Raw genomic sequence first — 21,204 nt, forward strand, 5'->3', positions numbered from 1 at the left:
TTGATAATATCTGAAATGTCCCACTTAATTTTATGTTTCCTCAAAATATGTGCAAAAAATTGGCTTTCCTGACCCTTGCCACCATACTGATTTTCTATTTCATGTTTTGACCTACAAAATATTATAACAGCATATTACAACAGTGATACCATTTAATATGCAAGTTGGAACATATCCTAATATGATTAGAAATGATAAAGCAGAAAGTCTTGGGATTACATAATATATTTGTGGTCACATATATAATGAGTGTTTAAGTAGAAAGGGAAATTATAAAACTATAAAAAAGAAACAAGACTGTTTGGTCCTTAGGACTCCTTCATGGATTGTGAATTGAAAACTGAAACCCTTTTTCTATAGGAATAATTTGGAATTTTTAATCCCTACCTGCATTATTTGAATTGGTCTCCATATCCATAGTCTTTCAATTTATTCTAATCAGCTTTTCATTAACTCAATGTTCTTAAAGCCATTTGCAAATCTGATAATTTTTCTGACAAATATGCATTTTGCACAGTCTTTTTTTCAAAACATTAATGAGGACAGTATTAGATATGACCAGTCCAAAACTACTTCCTGTGGGGTTTATAGTCCTAACTCCAGTGGATTTCTTTCTTAATATAGTAGTCAATTTCTTCTGTGTCTTTACTAATTTATTTGAATGCATTATCTAAATCTACCATCTCTCCTTAAATCTACTCTTATTGCTTCTTATATTTTATACTCGCAGACTTTTCCTGAACAATATGCAGAGATATATGAGGATTTGGTCAATTTCACAGTCGTGATTGTGATCAGTAGTTTTTCCATCTCTCAAACACCTGCGACTGAGAAATCTGTAGTTTTTCCATCTCTCATCAATCTTTTTAGTACACTCCCCACAGTGGTTATCGAAAACTCTTCTGATGATTTTATTTTTATCTTTATAAAGTATGTAAAAACTAACACGTATCTTTGTTCTTCCCATTATTCCATATAAATGGAATTCCATTACAACTCTCAATTTGGATTTTATAAGTCATTCCACAAAAATACTATTGTGAAATTTTGTACAATGCTCTTTAGGTTATGGAGAAGTTTAAAAGTATAGGAAAATGTCTTCTATAATATTTCTATCATAAAAATTTATTCAAGATGATCTAGGAAGATTCAAAAAATTTTTATGGATATTCAATTACAGCAATGAAATATTCTACAATGTAGACAAGTAAAAATTCCAACAAGAAATTAGGGAAATCTGTAAAGTAAGTTATTACCATTTAGGGGGCAGAATTAAGAAGTTATGCTAAAATAATTTTGTGTATAGATATAATTTTTCCTCAAAAAATAAAATGTTTTGTTTAAAAGCATTCTTATGTAATCTGAGGGTGCTGCATAGTTTCCTAAATAACCTAGAATACCATATGCTCAATGAGAACATGTTGAGATATTTTCAATTCTTCTACCTAATCAAGGAAGAAACTTGGGGGGGGGTTCAGATTAATCAGATTAATTTAATTAGTAGTCAGATTAATTTAATTAATGTGAAGGACATTAGTGCAAATGCGCTTTATGTTTTCCTATTTCTTAGTCTTTTATTTGTTCTGCTTCCTTTGCCTGCATAATTATTCCTGTCACGTAGGTATGCCCAAATCTTTCAAGATGCACTTTAATGCTTCCTGATTTGTAAACCTTTTTGGAGTCTCTCCAGCATCGTGCCTGTTGTGTCCTAATCCTTAGTTTTCTATTTATACTGGTTATATTAAGATTCTGATATTTTACATCAGCATGCACCTTATGCATCACTAAATCTGTTATAGCACCGTTCTCATTGCTGAGTGAATTGATGATTTATGAGCATGAAGTACAAAAATTAGTGACTACCTATGAATATATAAATAGCCCGAGAATATCCATTTTCAAAAATCAAACAAATATCCCTCCTTTCTTCTTTGATACTCCTCTCCTTCTAGCTACTGACTTTTTGCTGAAAAATCTCAAGGAATTTTCTGTATGTCCTCTCTTTCTATTCTGTTCTGAACTAATCTCAATCAGACTTTGTCCTTACCACTTTACCAAAACTGCCTTTTATCAAAGTCACCAATGACTCTACATCACAAAATCCTATCATTTCTCAATCCTAATCCTTTTGACCTCTCAATACATCGTAAGTTTGACAAAGCATTTGACTCTTTTGATCTTGAAACACTTTATTTATGGACTTTCCTACCTAGTGCCTCACTGGAAAGACCTTTATCCTCTTTCATCACTAGATACTGCAGTTCTTCAGTGCCTCTGACCCTTATTCTTCCATATGAGACTAACTCCCTGCATATCGCCTCTAATCTCAGGCTTTACATGTTATCTATATGCTGCAGATTCCAATTTTCCTACACCTTTCACTCAGCCCTGAACTCCAGATTTATTTATCTAGTTGTCAACTGACATCTTTGCTTCACTATGTCCAAGAAAGCTCTCAAAAATGTGTTCAACCCAACCCAAAGCAGTCCCTCTCCTCTCTAACCTTCCATATCACATTAAAGACACCACTTAGCCCAATGGCTCAGAATAATAATTTCTGCTTTCTGTTAAGAAAAAAAAATATTAAACTTAGAATTGAGACTAAAAACAAAAAGGTTGTCTTATCTTTTAATTAGCATTATCTAACAAGCCCACCTAAGGATCATTTAACATTCTAGGGAAACATAACATTTTTGACTTCCTATTTATTCTTATAATAATAATGGTCCAAACATTTTACAACTCTGTAAGTTATATGCTAACTTGAGTAAAATTAACAAAGAGTAAATGAATATTATTTAGTAGAGAGGATAACCCCAAAAGTATGGTTTTATTTACCTTGCGAACATTATTCAGTTCTGAATCTAACTTAATAATCTTATTCCTTTCAACATTTTACCCCATCCCCCAATGACTATATATGTGTATATACAAATACATGAGTTTCTTCGATTATCTTTGAAACCAGTTATATTGATTTTCTCAATGAGTTAAAACTTCAACATTTGCTATCTATTTTTCTTATAATTACGTTTTAATTTCAAAAATTATGTTTTGATAGTGTTCCAAGTCCTATCAAAATGCCCTAATGGAATCACTGCTGAAGCCAATTAATCTGTATTGTCCAAGCAGGCCAATTCATGGACTCTTTAAGCCCAAGGACGCCTTTTCCTACCTCTTAGATTTAATATCGAATGCCAATAGAGCATTACTCTCAGTTTCTGTTACTCTGTTTCCTTTTTTTCTTACTCTGGTTTTCTGTTCATTCATTTTGTTTATTTCTATTTTTGGTCAAATTGGCTCCTATTTTGCTTTGCTTGTGAGAATAATACATTCCTCACTAGTGACAGCAAAGATAGGGAATCTTTGCAGATAAAATCTGTTGGATGGCAGACTGCAGGGATATATTGAAAGTTGGGTGGCAGATGACAGTAAATCTGGTTTGTTAGTCTTTTTTGCATGACCGTCTGTTTGCATGTTACTAAAAGCTCGTATCGCTCAAGAAAATATCTTGTAAACATTGAAAGAAGAACATCCCTTTAAAGTCTGGGCTTAAGTTTTATGTCAAGTTTGGTCCAATGGCTGAGTTGTAAAACTGGAGCTGCTAGTTCTCTTTGCATGTTTACGAATAGTCTTTTATGTTGGTTATACAAATCTCTCTACTTTCTGTGCCCACTATGAATAGCTATCTGGGCAGACAGAATTTAGATTCCAAGATATCTTAAATTCAACAGAGCTCTTGATCTGATTGATCTATATGGAAAAATAAGTACTTACATAATTCTAATATAGAAAACTAAAAAATCCCCAGAGAAAAAAGGAACTAAACTTCTAATACTTTGAATATACTTCCTTTTAAAAAATATCTATTCTCAAAAAATTGATAACTCAGAAAAATTTTATTAATATAAGAATCTAAATCCATAATCAAAGTGAATTCTTGGAGCTGTTAAACTTGGATTGAAAACAGCCTCATGAAAACTACATTGTGATGCCATTTTACATATACTAGGATAGCTATAATAAAAAAGAGACCATAATAAATGTTGAAAGTCTGGAGAAGCTGAAACCCTCATACATTGCTAGTGGGAATGTAAAACAATATACCTCCTTTGAAAAACAATTTGGCAGTTTAGTTAAACTTCAACATTGTTAAACTTTCAGTTACCACACGACCCAGCAATTCCATTCCTACATACATACTCAAGAGAACTGAAAATATATATTCACATAAACATTTACTTATGAATATTCATAGCAATATTATTCATAACAGTAAAAAAGAGAAAACAACCCAAACATCCATCAGCTGATGAATGGCGAAACAAAATGAGGTACATCCATATACTGGAATATTATCAACCACAAAAAACAATGAACATGAAGTTGAAAACATTATACTACATGAAAGAAGCCAGAAACAAAAGGCTATATATTGTATGATTTCATTTAAAAAAAGTCCAGTAGTCAAGTCCATAGAGACATAATGTACATTAGTGGTTGCCAGGGGCTAGAGGAGAGGGGAAAGAGGGGAGACTAATGGGTACAGGTTTCTTTTGGGGGATGATAAAAATGACCTGGAATTAGATAGCTGTGATAGTTGCACAATAATAAATATACTAAACCCCACGAAATTGTAAAATTTAACAGAGTGAATTGTATGGTATGTGAATTATATCTGACTCATGAAATGAAGAGAGTAGAGGACAGAACTAGGGTGGATGATACCCACTAAATTGGAAAGCTTTTTCTATAGTTTATAATTTAAGGATGTGGTTGTCTCCTAGTTTTATGGTAGATGAAGTTTTTAGTCTCTTTCTTGCAAAATTTGGGTAGTTTTCAGTTGAGACTTATAGAAGAATAAAACCATCTGTGTAATTGTCAGTCTGCGATCATGAGTTCTATTTAGGAAGCAAAATCCATAAGACTTGATGACTCACTTGAACATGCATTCTCAACGGGACGGTTATGCCCCCAAAGGGTGATAACTGGTTCTTGGTGAAGGTAGGTTGATAATGTAATTGTTTGTGCTCTGCACAGCCACAGTATATAGAGATACAGTATATTTGTGATATTAAAATGTCATGTGGGGAGGTCAATTTGGAAAAGAATATCTAAAAGCCTCCTCCTTAGGGGTTTGATAATGATAAAAAGATTGAGAAACAATATAAGGAGGATTAGGGGAAAGTTAAAAATTAGGGTGGCTTTTAGTTTTCTGATTTGAGAACTATGTGAATAATAGGGTGGAAAAAATATAATTACTCTGTTCAAATACTAAATAAACCAATATTTAAAAATATTTCTTCTAAGAAATGTTTTAGAAATAAAATAACTACAAGTGGTCAGTTAAACATATATATCCTCATGTATTCCAGTCTATTCTAAATGCAATTAAATATACGTGCATACATACACATACACACACCACACACTGAAAGTTGGTGTATATACCAAAACATTAGAAAATAATCTCTCATATCATGTAGGAACCATGAAATTGTATGAGTCACAAATGATAGTCATAAACCTGAAGATGGATACACACCAATGATTTCTTGATATATGTTATTTTATTTTACAAAGGAACAAACACAACTAATTACTTTGAATGACTGAGATAACTTAGAAAATATTTCCACTAATTACAGGACACTAACATATATGGCTTCTCAAGAATCCTTCAATGTCTATATTTTCTCAATTCTTTATACTGGATATATAGTATGTATTCAATTAGCAAGTTTTAATTAATACATATTCGGTTATTGTGTCTATGCTTTAAAATGACCTAGTTGAAATCAAGGTAATCATTTAATAACGAGTAAAAAAACATAGCTCTAAATGATTTTCTAAACATATAAAAAGTGCTGAAATAAAAAAATCTTTAAAGTTTTTACCATATATTCTTTTAAGTTTAACAAATAACAAGAGTAGTATGGAATCTGTTAATTGCACAAGCTGAAGCAATGAACTTGAAAATAAAATATCCTTCTAAGTAATATGTACCATACTATGTAAAGCAAAAATGCTAAAACAGCAATAACAAGTACTTCTTCTACTTTATATATCAAGTGTATAATTAATACACAAATATACCATAAGAAAACAGACCAACGAAGCCCAATATAAACTAGCCTACAGGTTTTACTTTTCTTTGAAATTATATTGTTTTCTTAATGTACTACACTAAAGACTTGCTATATATTATGCAACCCTTCAGCCAAATCATGGTAATATCTGAATTAAAAAATAGTTAATAGATAATGAATCTGAACCACAGCTCATATTTTAATTTTTTTCTTGCAAATCATGACACCGGAATTTATTGTGCCACATATTTTGGTTCATAATATGCTTTTGAAGCAGTAATAGTCGACTTTCTTTTTTAAAATAAGATATTTCACAGGCCTTCAATTTATAAAACAGATATCAGTAAAACTGCTCCAGTGGAAAGTTTAAGCCTCAGGCCCTGCAATCTAAGTGCTCTCCTTAGCCTTTAGTTTTTTTGTTGTTTCAAACATGTGTCAATGTGACAATTCTAGGAGACAGTAAGGTTCATTAGGACACCAGAAGTCCATGGGTATAACTTTCAAAACTTCCACTGTAATAAACTTGAACTCCTCAGAGCGAACACTAAAATTCATCCAGGTCACCATAAATCGCAATTAAGTGGAAAAATTAAATATTAACAATCAAAATCCAAATTCTGAAAGGCATTGTATGGCATATGGTACTATACATATATCATACTATATGGTAGACAGCTGGCCTGTATAACATGTAAAGATGACTTTTAGAAGTGTAAATTAACTCATTTAATATTTCATATCATGTATGAAGTAACTGAGATGTAATTATAGATCATAACACACTTTCAAAGCATTCCGATATATTATTTCATTTTTTATTCTTAACAGTCCTGTGAGGTAGAACTGGCAGGTATGATTCTCAGTTTTTAGATGAATAGACACATATTATTACATATACTTAAAACCACTGAGCTGGGGAAAATGTCTGTCTGTTTTGTACTATATAGTTGGTATCAAGTATAATACCTGCATGTAATAGGCATCCAATAAGGAATGAATGAATGAATGAATAAGCAGAAAAATGAATCAAGCTCTATAGAAATTGAGTACTTGCTAAAACTCTCAGTACAGGTTAGTAGTAGTAACAAAACATACATATACACACACATACATATATACATATATTCATATACATATATACATATACATAAATATACATAAATAAATACTCACATACATGTATATGGTGCCTGAATCTATTTTCAGTCTTTATTTACTACTATATAATATTTAATTTCCTACTATGTAATCGTATTACTTCTCCCTTTTTCACATCTTCCTATATCTCTTAATTTTTTTATTTTTGCTCAATGTCCTCCATTGTCCTTTTCTGAATCTGAAATTCAGACCTGCTCACTTTCTGGAACTAGTTAACTGCTTATAGCAGATAAAATTATGATAAAAGTAACTGTAGACTGAAGTAATAATACAAGCTTGATAAGAAAAATAGGTAATTTTGGTTATTAATATATGGGAAGCATCTTATAAAAATTAGATATATAGCGTATATTTAATATCAACAAAGTAAACACCACAATGAGTCTCTTACAGCTTTACCTTGTATACATTTTGATGTAATCAAATCAAGAATTCAAGCACAGACACATTAAAATATTTTGGGCATAAAAATAAAATATAAAAATATTTTTTAATAAAAAATAAAAATCAAAAATATTTAGTTAAAATTTTTAGAATAATTCTTCACAGTTTTAAAATTAAGAGTGAACCTCTTTACAGTAACTTGATTGATAATGATTGATCTTAATTCTCTTTCAAAATTATACTTTCATAATTACATGGTAGATTCCAAAGGGCACATTTCCATCAACTCTGACTTAGTGCCAAATACCAGAAAGTCAGTCAATCACATACCACTCTATAGGAGGCAAAAAAGAAGCGCAGAATTCAAAAAATAGCTAAAGATTATAGAGAACTCTGCCAATAACAGATACTTTAAGCATGCTCCTTCAGAGAATACTTGAGTCTGAGTAAGGCCTCCTCGCTATCATTTTCAGCTGTAACACATAACACCTCTTTATATATGTTTACTCCAATCATAAATTTATAGGCTCTATTTTGACTTGCCACTCTTGTCAGCATCCTGTCTCCCTTTCCAGCAAGTTTTTCTTCTCATCATAAGTTCCTATTTAAGATTGAATATCTTAGTTGTCAAGCTTTACTACTACATCCCACTGGATAAACCTGACAAATGGCTCTGTGCAGCCTAGACTCTAGGTTAGGCTTTGGTATGGATGAAGTGTGGGTGATCTCTCAAACCAGTCAGGCATTTTAAGGGAGAGGCTTTCTTAAGTATTTCCTAGTACATAAGGAAAACTGAGTACTACGACAAACTCATACACTTACATCCAGGGGTTTCTGATTTACTCATTGGATAGTTAGGGCTTTAGAGAAATGAGTACTGTTTCCCATAGTTATATCTCAAAGGTGCAGGACTCAGTATTAGGGTTAGAATGTATTCTTCCTTCCAAAGTGGTCAACCAAGCATCAGAGAGGATGTACAGGCCCCTAATCCCTGGAAGAAGGACCCATTGGGACATAATCAAAAATAAAAAGTAAATATATCAAGTAATTTGTAAAAAGTAATTAATAAAGAGTTGACAGCATGGCAACCTTATGAAGTGCCAAAACTCTAGGATAAAGACATATTTTTTGTCTGTTACTATGACCGTTGGGAAACTTTCTAAATACATTCTGTAGACAACTCGTATTGACTTCTCATGGGAGCTTGCCTAAGGTCTAAATCTTCTCCATGGACACATATCTACCTCTCCCTTCAAGATACCCAGACATCTCTGCTCTGAAAATACCATCTCTTTATTGAGATATCTCAGAGAATGGAGCGATAAAGGGTATCGTTTATTATATAATTTGTGCCAAGCATTTGGTGAAGATCTTCCCATCCCCAGAATCCATCTCCTCATCTGCTTTGAGAACTTAAGAAGTAATATGCAAAGGAGGTAAGTCCCAAAGCACCACACATGTAAAACTATGCTCTAAACTCATGCGCTGGGGTTGGGCCCTAAGTCCAGGAGTCTTGGTATCCAAGGAAAATTTCTGCCACTATGGACACCTATGTAAAATTAAGTATCAGATTAGATTCCTAATTAGAAGGCTATACGAATATTTTTCTTGTTCCAGTAATTAAATGTAACTACAGCCTTGGCGTAGGGCACAGCTGGGATCTAAGTAAGTGGCAGAAGCTGTAGCGAGTATAATGTTCAAGAATCCTGACTGTACCAGGAGAAAGGGCCTCCTTAAATTTTGCAGATATTTCTCATATGAACATTATCCTCCATCATGTTCCAAAAAATGTCTTATGTGGGTTATGCCTCATATCTCCCACTGTCATAGTTTCAGAAAGGATAAAATATAAAAATCAAGAATATTTTTAACTAAAGAGCTTGAATATAGGTAATACAAATAGAAAAAGGCCAACAGAATAAGATCGATGAGTTTACTAACATGACAAAGATTAACTAAAAATATAGTCCATGGATAAACATATGAATATTTAGGTTTAACACAGTAGAGAGGCAGTCATCTTATAGCAAAGGAATATGAATAAATAATTTGTAAGTACTGGAAATATTTTATATCTTTTGCTGAGGGTGGTTAGATTTCAAAATTGAATTTCTCTTCATGAAAATATAAAACAGCAGTTAAGAAAGCTGATGTTTTGGGTTCTATCTTTATATAGTTATCTTAGTATTTTATAACTGTCCACTATAAAGGAAAAAGGTGATAGCTGATCAGATACACAGTAAGGTAGTAATAATATAACATTTTCTTTCACCTGTGAGATTGAATTGACAAATGGATGGAATGGATGTACCTCAAGAAAATGGTAGCAGTATAATTAGTTGCAAAATATATTTTATTGTTTGATGTAAAACTAACTGTTCTCATCATAATAATTACTTAAATTGTAATATTTGTTGAGCACTAACTATATGTCTAGCAGTGTGCTAAATATTTTATAAAGTATAATTTTAAAATAAAAACAATGAGAAAATATAACAGAATTACAAAATATAAACAAGAAAAATAATCACTCTAAACATAATAAGGAAGATTTTTGAAAACCTGAGTTTGGACAGAAAAGCAAGAGTTTTAACAGTTGATGCCAACTCAGTCAAACTTCCACAGAGAAAAACACGATTTCACCACTAAACATCAGTGGAACTATTTCACAGATTCTCTCTGGAGTCACGCTATAGTATCCATCAATTTGTCTTATTCATTTCTCATCTATCTGGCTGATGAGCAACACAAGGAAACTGTACCTACTGTCTCCTCTCTGCATTTCTCTGAGTTCACCCAACTAAGTTTCAGATGGGGAAAGATTACTTAAAATTTACTGGGAAACTCTGGGCTTCACAGGTCATATCATTTAAGCTATTTCAATGTCGAAATTACATTTCCTATTTCTCCCTTCAAAAATTTTACTAGTCCTTTAAAGAAGACAGGTTTGTAGAGTCGAAAACAACAGCAATAACATAAACCTATGAACTTTAAGAAAGACCTAGATTTTAATGACAGCATCATTACTTGCTATTCATGGCCTTAGACAAGTTCCTCAAATCTCAGCTACCTTATCTTTAAAATAGAAAGAAACACCTACTTAGAATGGAAATAATCTCTGTAAAATATATTTGATTGTAAAATAAATTAATAGTAGCTACTATTATTTTATAAGCCCCTTACCATACTGTCCACAAAATTCTAATTATTTGTGATGTTGTGATCATTCTTTTAGGTATAGAAATTATTTTGTATCAATCTGTGGAATATCAAGGTTTTATATTAAAGAGTTTTGTTTTGTTTTGTTTTGTTTGCTTTGTTTTGTTCTTTTGTTTGTCAGTGACCTGTACTGGACACTCCTCCCATTTAAATTTTTAGGGCCATAGGTATTTGCTCCTGTTCAGCTTGATGTGCGTGGTATCCTGTGTTCTTGGCCATGGCTGACTGAATCAAACACTGGAATCTGAGTCAAAAGCAGCTCGGAGGGCAGGCTTGCAGCCTGTATACTGTCCTGGCGTGGGAGCTCTGATTACAGAATGCTCATTCAATGATTACTAAACACGCCCTTAATCGTAGGCCCAGCCATTTTCCCTATTATGCCAACATCCTCTTCCTTCATCTTGGCTGTAATCATCCTTTACTTCTCATATTATTTCTCCATTCCCCAGCTTCCATTCCTCCTGACAACACAAATGGTACCTTCTGTGCCAGAGCGCCTTTCTCTCTTTATTTTCCAGTCCATAGTTCCCTTCACCTTTTCTGTCAATGTCCCTGATTGCTATTTTCTGAAGAGCCTTAGATTGTGCATTCACTCCAAAATCCAATTCTCTTCGCCCTGCCCTGGCATTTTCTCTCTAACTTGGGATAAAGTCCCTTGGGCCATAGTTCTTGCTTTTTACACCGACATTTTTTTCTTAATTATTATTTTCATTTTAAATATTACCCTTTAAGTGAGTAAATTTTAAGAAGTCAAGAAAATTGTAACATTAAATATGAGCTTCTATATTTAGCAATGTTGTAGATGATATATTCTGAAAATTCTTTCACTCCCAAATGCCTGGAATTGATGGGAAAATTACAACAAACACTCATTAAGATACAAACTTAAGTTCACAAGAAAGGCAAATCCCTTTAGCGAAAAGGCCAAGAGGAAACTGAAACGGATTGCTAAATGGATTACGAATGTCTTGAGATGTTTTGCAGATGACAGATTTAGAGCAGGCCAGAGAGAAGTTAGGGCTGAAATCCCTCCGTGCGCCATGATCCCTAAGAACACGGACAAGTGGAGGCCTCACTCTAAGCCCTAAGGGAGCAGCACTAGTGGCATTGCTAAGGCATATATTTCAAGAAGACAGAGAATGCTCCCAAAATGAAGTGCTAATACTCATGAAAAATAATTAGCAAAGAATCTAGAAATTATGTGAATTGGTTTAAAGCTTTTAAAAAAATAACAGTCAATAATGGGAGAAGGGGAACATACAATTAAAACACTGAAAAAATATCTAAGTGATGGAGGAATTGTTCCAGAACTAAAGCATACTATAGTAATTTCTTTCCCTAGGAGAGAGTAGAGGTAATTATTAACTTTAAATTTTTAAATTTATTATTTAACTATTTATACATGTATATACATATATTTGAAACACTAAATTAGGTACTAAGATCCTAAAAATGCATAATTTCCGGAATAACAGAGGAGAGAAATGAAATAAAAATAATTCAGTTAAAAAACAATGAGAAAAGAGGAAAAATAGAAAAAATAAAAAATATAAAATACTAGAAATAATTTCAAATATATAAGAAATCAAAATAAATGCAAATTGACCTGTTAGCCAATTAAATAATAGAGCTTGTCAGACTAAAAGAACCAAAAATCTAAATCCAGCTATATCCTGTTTACGAGATATAACAATACATAAAATCACGCAAAGGTTGAAAGTAAAAGGATGCGAACAGTTAGACTGAACATTAAAAAAACAACTTATATTCTCGTATAAGACAAAATAGACTTTAAAGCACAAAAAAATAATATTAGTGATCAAGTGATTCACTACATGATGATGAAAGGGTTAAATTACTAGGCTCTCAATTCTACCTCTATCCCTTATGGGCCATGCGAATTCAATAGGTTGCTACACTTTCATCTTTATTAGTAAAATGAGATTATTAACAGGGCTGTTAATAATCATATTAAAGCAATCATGATATTGCATGTAAACCATCTATCAGAATAGCTGGTACAGAAAAAGTTTCTTAATAAATCAGAGTATTTTAATATATTAAAAATATAAGACACATGTTGCATAGTTACGGCAAAATTATTAAAGGGACACATTAAATAGGTGAAGTCTGGGAAGCAGTGGTTCAGAAGGAAATGATATTGTATCCATTCCAAATAATAAGATAATCACCACAGAAATATAAATATTTGTCCAAAGAAATATAAATATTGATAACTAGAGTTCATGTCTGGTTACCATTAAAACAATTAGCTCCCAATGGATATAATACTGCTAGATTTACAATCCACAGTCAGTTCTCTAACATGCAAATATAAACATGTAAACACAGTATGATAAATAAAAACTTAAGAAGTTGTTAGAAATTTTCCATTATATATTTTTTGACATAAAAATCTAGTAAAAATTTGAGGTCCCCTCAAAATAGTCAACCTCCTATTTGATATCTAATACCACATTGAACATCCTTAATATAGCTGGTCTATGTGGTAATTACAACACATCAAAGACAAAAGGGTCAGACAGTGGTCCTTGAGGAAGTCCTCATGTGCTGTGAAAATTATACAGCATTGAAGAAAAGTTGTCAACATCTTAGCAATGGGAGTGGTTTCTTACACCTCAGCCTGATATCTTATGGAAGCGGCACACTCCCATACTTGGCATGAATCCAAAAGGTGGTACTGCTGGACATCAGTCATAACTCCAGAGTAACACAGAGTTCCTCTCCTCTGTGACATGTAAAGATCACAAGTACAAATGTAGCCTGTAGAGTGAAGAGGAATTTGAAGTTTGGGGACAGACTTTTCTTTCTTTGAAAACTATTACTGGAGAATAAATTGGTTGCATTTTAAAGCTGCTTTAAGATTGCCAATTTACTTTAAGATTCATCACCTATGTTATTTTCCTTACACTTAGAAGATATATAAACTTAATATACCTTTAAAAATCTGTTACACAGAAGATATGGTGTTAGCAGTACATAAGTTCATTTCTTATGGATTGTGGGGTAATTAATAATAAGCAGGGAGAATTAAATTCTTATTTTATTTCACAACAGAATATTAAATTAAATATGTCACTTCTTTTAGGATAATTAAATGAAATTATAGCCATTTATTCATAATTGAAATGTAATTTAAACAATATCATAGATTATATGTATTATAAGCAAACTTATTAACATGGTTTGTTTTTGAACTTTCAAAGATTTTATTTTACTTTGAATAAATTTTTCTTATTCTCTTCCAAAGACACAGACTTATTTTCCTAATTAAAGAAAATTTTCTAATTATCATTATCTATGATTTTCATTGAACATGCTGTTTAAAATATTTTAAATGTTAAAAATAATCTAATTCCATTCTAACAGAACAAATAAAACTACATGGAAGTAGGTTTCTACGAATAAAATGTTAAAATGTTCTTTTAAAACTCCATAAACAGTGTATAATTATTTTCTCCTCACAGGTAGAAGTGTCTCTAAGATCTATTTACAAATGATCATTTACACAAATGCCCATCTTTATAAGATATTCCAAGTTTCAATAAATTTTGAACACTTCATTTATTATTACTGACCATTTTATGTCTCTTATATGATAAGCATTCATTTAATATTCTATCGATCTTTTGATCTTAATAAATCTATAATGAATTGGCAGAGCTTAGAAAAGTAAAAACAAAGCAGGCTGGAGCTGTTTCAAATAGCATCAGTGCTGCTTCACCTCAAATTGTATTTTAAATGGTTTGCAAGGAAGAACACTTCACAGGAAAAGCTATTCACCTATCCCAAGAGCTCCGTAACTGGCTAGTATTGACTGTTGTGTCACTTATATTCATAGGTCAAGTAGTATTTTGCATGTTATGAATATGGCATGGTATATAACTAAGATATATGGCACACTCAGTCACATGGTATATTAATAAGATGATATAATTATTTTATCATGAAAATAGAGTCTTTTTAAAGGGCAGATGGCACATTTTTTCCATCTCTTTACAACTTTAATCTAATCATAGGAAATAACAATGGCAATGACTTGGACTATTAAAACTAGGAAGATGCTATTCTAGAAAATCATTAAAATATATTTTCTTTCTTACGTAGTCAATAGCCAGTATCTTTCAATATGTTCTAGTTCATTCTCTCCCCTATCATTAAATTTTCATATTATTTTCCTCTTTCTTTTCAGTACTTTTGTAGATCTCAATAGACTTTGTTTTTCCATATGTACTGGGCAAGCAAGCAAAATTAAGTGTATATAACTCTAAGAAAAATTCCCTCTTTATCACTCAATCATATTAAATGTCAGTAGGCATAATAACAAGTATGTTAAAAGTTTCATTTGTTATTCTTAGCTATTAATATAGCAAATGATTGTACAGCTAAGTATTTTTCAAGTGCCATCACAAAAATATCTAAAGATTATTTTTAAATGTCTTCTTGAACTGAAGAACTGTGAGATAATGGGCATTTGAAATATTCTGTAACAATTTTCAAATGTAATTGCAATGTCAAGATTGATTTTCTAGAGGATATTAACCTATACATTTATTCTTCATTACAATTAAAATTATTACATAATTTAACATGTTTTTATTTTTATTTTTTTATTCTTTAAGAGAAGCTTTTATTTCCTTGTTTCACAAATAAAGCTGGCTGTGCTATATATGATGTTTTTAAATCCCCAAGTAAATATAAACACCTTTCCTTCAGTCCGTACTTAGTAATTATTATGCTTACTGACATCAAATGCTAAATTTTAGTAAATTTATGGCTGCAAGATTATTAGTTGTATATAAAAGATAACATCTCTAAAATATGCTTTTGTAACTTTCAAATTATGAATGTAGGAAATAAAGCTAATTGCTTTTGAAAATATTCTTTCAAAGGAGCATCATAAAAAAACTAAAAACTATTTGCAACAAATTTGCTCTTCAAGTTTGCTTATTAAAACCCACCCAACTGTAGAAACACCACCTTGTGGATCTTGGAGAATGTATGTTACAAACGTGAATACTGTTATTGGTTTTGACAAAGCTTTTAAAATTGTATAACATCTGAGAGAAACCATACGAATATACTTGCGTTTTGCTTTTAAAGCCTGATTTTGTATAAAACCTCTGAAATTTGTTTGCCTGGAAGGAAATTGATATAGGATAAAGATAAAAAAAATTTTAGAGCTCTACCACGAAAATTCAGCTTCTTTTTTGGGGTGAACGTCTTCTTTAGATGTAAAAATAAGCATAGAGAATTCAGAAAACTCAACATATTCTTTCTGATTTCCATTATTGTGCATTTTTATTATTAATTATGCCATCTCTACTCATCTACTGTGCATATTTTGTAGGTGGATGGGAAGACATTCTTTGAGGAATATATAAGTCAACACTAAATTTAAATTGTAAGGCACATGCAGAACAAATCTAAAAAAAACTAAGAACCTCAAATCTTTGTTGATGCTTATTATTTTGAAGTTTTGTGTTGATTCTCTATTATAAGAATCATTCTAGCAATTAAGTTTCAAATAGTTTTTAGTCAATGACAATTTTTTAAAATAACTCCTAATTCATTATATCTACAAAAGGTTATTTATCTTAATACAAATATTATGATCTATTTTTTATACTATTAGTTCCCCCATATATATAAACTTTAAAAACATGAGACATGTTTTGAACTATTTTGAATGAATGATTCAGAATGCATTTGGAGGAAGAGATGTCCTTTTTCAATTCACACAGAACCATACGATTTAGCTAGTGGCATACCTAATGGACAAGATATTTATTGCATGTTCACCTCAAACACCAAAGATTCAAGAAATGACCAAGAATCCCTAATATTCTTCAAAAATGATCTTTGAGTGATTGATCATCCAAACATATTTATATTTTTCAATCCATAAAGATCTTATAAGTGCTTAATTTCATTTGTCCCCAAACAAGTGTTTTAAAGCTAACTTTGTAGTCTTGTATCTTTCAGGCAGAAGGAAAATTACCTAAAACATATTTTCTGAAGCTGCACTCAAGAACTCTGCAGAATATTAAAGATGTCTTGATGAACAAGCATTCCAGAATGAAATAACTTTGGTATACACTGGAATAAACAAAGATAAACCTTAAAATAATAATGTGTACTGTGAATCATTAATAGGAAGATGTAGTAAGCAGTGTTTTGAAAACAATGGTCTATGTATTATACAGAAGACTGTGTACTGGTCATTTCAGATGTACTTGTCTTGACATTTTCTTGGTTCAAAATATACTTGGAGAGAGGAAATCAAACCATACATGGTATTTTAAGTACCTACCTATATAAAACATATGTTGTTTTATATAATATGAATAAGGTCATGTCATGTGATTTCTGTATATAGTCCTTTATAAGAATACAGGGTACTTGGTTGACTTTTAGGGTACTGAAAACTGTCTTTGGTGAATGATATTATGTCTTCTAAATCCTTTAATTGATGTCCAGAATAAAATTCATTTCTTGTGTCATAGAATGATTTGAGCAAAGACATACAGGGAAGTAAAATATAAGATTAGGTTTTAAACTCTTAAATAGATTATGATCTATTGAGTATGTGGCCTAGATATTATACTTTAATATACTCTTGGAAGTCCTTACATGTAACAGGAACTCAAAAGTTTCCTGCTGCTTATTATGACATATAAATATATTCTATCATAATTGATCAGACATGTTCATCTTTTATCATGAACTAGAATAAACGGAATTTTAAAATTTACGCTGCTGTTAGTTACTAAAAAGACAAAAAGAGTTTTGAGAAGCAGAAATATATTAAGACCCATCATTCCTCACAGAGTTAGCATGTGAACAGGAAATATTTCAGGGTGAAGGGCCTGCAACTCTTGCTCTACCTCAGTGAGGCGCAGTATTTTTATATTGATGTCATCTTACTGTTTTATTTTCTTCCTTTTCATCCCAAACATTCCTCTCAGGTTGTTAAAAACAGGGTTAATGATGGATGCAAAATAACTGTGTGTGTGTGTGTACATGTATGCCTGTGAAGATATGCAAGGAGAAAACATATATGAAAAGATAACCAGATTGTGAATGTCAGGAGAAAGATCTGCCCCTTCCATGTATCATTTTTTCCTAAGAAAAAATGTTCTCTATTCTAAGAAATCAAATATGTACCACATATGGAGAAGCACTGACCTAAAGTACAGGACTAAAAGAAAAATAGCTTCTTAGCTTAAGGGGAAACTTGTTTAGCCATTAGCTTTAGTGCCTACATTTATATAATCCACTTATATAAAATAAGTCTCAGCTCATATGTGTTCTCAACTACAGAGAAGAGAAAAGGAAGCTGAAAACAGAAATGCCTTGAGAAAATGGATTTTTCATTACGAAATTTATTTGTACCCTTTTTAGGCCTACCCCTCTCCCCACCACCTTCACTAAATAAAAGTCATATGAATCTAAGAGGCAAAGAATCCTCTCTCTTTTGCTTCTTGTCATGATATGGCTACAATTAGTGTTGGTTTGTTAAATGGCATTTTCCTACAAAGTAATATTGACTCCAATACAGTAACATGTTTCTTCCAGTCCCCTTTGTATAAAATCATAGTCCCTGGTTGTTGAGCTGCCTAACGTTTCTTTCTTTTTTGATTTTTCTCTTCAAAAATCATGTAGCCAAATTTTTCCCAAAGATACATTTTTGAAGAATCCTTTCCTCTTTAAATTTCAAGAGGAAGACAATGGAGCCACAAAATATTCTTGCAACTGGTTAGTAATTTGAATTCTATAAACTAGTAATACTTTATAGCGTAGAACTCAAGGTATTGGCTCTATTGTGAACATAAAGAAAAATTACTTCAAGATTTATGGTTTTATAATTAGTAAATTATTTTCAGTGATTAAAAGTAAAAGTCTTCGTTTAAGCCCTTTTTATTGATATTCTTGGTAAACTGAAAAGATTTTGAAATACAATCACTTACTAGAATTTCAATAAAAAAATGTATCTATTAGAATAACTTTTACCCTTGATTCCAAGCAATTCAACATGGCTACAGTCTTTAGCAGTCTTTAGCCCTTCTAATTTTCTTAAATTTTAGAAAACTTAATATTCTGCTAGGACAAGATGCTAAGAACATCATAAAGATAAAACATGTTCTATTAATATTTTATCAGTTGAAATTGCTCATGGAGATTATCAGAGTATGACATTGTTAATTAACAGTAAGATAATTACTCTTAACTTTCTTCAATAGATGTACTAGGTACAGGGAAATCCAAAAAATACATTTTATTGCACTTCATGAAAATGTGTAATAATATCAGACTTTCAGAGTATTAGATATATAATTGCTCCTATTTTGAACATTTATATTTCTTGGGCTTTCCATCAACTCTCTGATTCCAATAATGAAACTTCTATATTGGGAAACTAGTTAAGAACTGATATAAAATATGGCGTGTCCCTACTGGTTCTACTTTACTTAAGGTGGGACTTGGATTCCTGAGGTCTTTTGCCTTTCATCAGGGTATTTGCTTTGTAAGAACACAAGAGCACTGCCGGTGATTTAAAAAACATGTAAATTTCTTACAGCTCACATAATATAAACTAGAGTGTGTATTTTGTTATCACATCTACTCCATTCTACCCTAAAAGCTGACCAACTGCTATGGGATTAAAGAAGAGGTCGGCAAACTACAGCCTGGGAGCAGTCTGCTTCCTGTTTTTTGTAAATAAAATTTTATTGGAACATAGCCATGCTCATTTGTTTACGTAGCTTTCACACTACAACACTGTTGAGTAGATGTACAAGCTCTGTCTAGCAAAGCCTAAAATATTTACTATCTGGCTTTACTAAGCTTTACAGAAAAAAAGCTTTCTGACAAGCGAATTAAAGGATGCTCTGTGGATTTAATCATATTAGAAAGAAACTCCTGTAAGTGTTTATAATTATAATTATAGAGCAATCTCTAAAATTATGACTATGGTTACCAGCTATGTCTTACAGTAGACAATACCAAACAGTCTAGTGGCGATACTACACAATAGCTAATAAATGTTCAATTTACTCCAGTCTCAGTTATTTTAATGAAATGTTACTATTTCTGTTTTCTATTAATTGATCCAAACTGTGTTTTAGCAAGAACATTCAGCAAGCTAGTTGCATTTTCATATCACGGATAAAGACACAGTATTGCTAACTCACCTGATTCTACCCCTAGGGCGCTCAGATTGCTCTGACATAAAGCTTGTGCTGCTGAGGCGTGAGGCACTGCTGGTTCTGGAAATGGCGGACACATCACTGACATCACTATCTGATGATCTGGCAGAGACGTTATCACAGCTTCTGTACTGATCTTTATGTATGTTATACTATAGATTAAAAATAAGAGAGTGTGAGCGTCGTCAGATCATAGGAAAAAGAGACACACATGGTGAGATTAATGACTACTTATCCAACACCAAATAAAAGTGTACCTTCATAAAAGTAGGTATGAAATCTAAAACAATCCAAGCACTAACATAATATATGATTTCCAATGTAAAAAACCTACATCCTTTGAATGGTAAAAAAGTAGTTTATGGAAACTGAATTATAAATTAAAAACAAAAATTAAATGCTTGGGTGAAAAATTCAGTGAATTAATTATTTGCACATACTTAAAATCTCAAAATCTTATTTGTTTTTTCTCTTTTGTTTTTATTTTTGCCTAATTTATTCACCTTTACTCTATCCGTGGTACAGACTGAGTCCATCTGTCTGTGCTTCTTTCTTCTTTCTACAACTACTCAATTTACCCACCACCTTCCCCATTCTAAGACACTGTGCTCTTTCAAAATTCTTAAAAAAATAGATCTTTTCACAAAAAAAGGGTTAATATTAAAGCTGAGGGGCCGTGCCAAAGATGAGTAAAGCAATGGATGCAAAGAGTGGACTCTGGCTTTAAACTTTCTATTATGGTATGCTTAGACATTTTCAGATTTAAACTATCAACTCAGGGTTGAAAGTAAAAAATGGGATTCTTATTGAAATTTCAATATACACTATATCTTATATTTAAACATGTCTTTAAATTTGTCTTTGGTATTAATTACCTAAGAAAACTTAGGTAAAAGATTAAAACATGCAAAGTTGTCAAAGCAGTTAATCTATGCTTATTTCTAATTCACTGTCTTATTGTAACTATCATATTGTGAACAGCTGTATATGTTAAATATTATTTTAATATATGTTTTCAGTATATTAAGTAGTAAGCTTATGTAATTATATATAATTTTACAATCACTAGTATATAAGTGATTCTCTTAACTTAGGTACTGGAAAGTAAGATAATGTAACTTCCT

At 31.6% G+C, this 21,204-nt stretch overlaps 1 protein-coding gene across 25 annotated transcripts in view; it reads right to left on the minus strand.

Annotated features, from left to right (window-relative positions):
• The window catches only part of RIMS1 (regulating synaptic membrane exocytosis 1), a 412,504-nt gene that overhangs the window by 56,746 nt on the left and 334,554 nt on the right, over positions 1 to 21,204 (minus strand). For 10 of the 25 annotated variants that reach the window (XM_039853366.1, XM_039853365.1, XM_039853345.1 and 7 more), the window contains one exon: positions 20,066 to 20,232. The exons of the other annotated variants lie outside the window; for them this stretch is intronic. In XM_039853366.1, coding sequence (XP_039709300.1) covers positions 20,066 to 20,168 — 103 coding nt within the window. In that variant the 5' untranslated portion in view covers positions 20,169 to 20,232. The remainder of the gene's footprint in view (positions 1 to 20,065; positions 20,233 to 21,204) is intronic. 25 annotated transcript variants of the gene reach the window in all.

This window comes from Pteropus medius, unplaced genomic scaffold, assembly GCF_902729225.1.
Source record: "Pteropus medius unplaced genomic scaffold, Ma_sr-lr_union100, whole genome shotgun sequence".
NCBI classification, from domain to species: Eukaryota; Metazoa; Chordata; class Mammalia; order Chiroptera; family Pteropodidae; genus Pteropus; species Pteropus medius.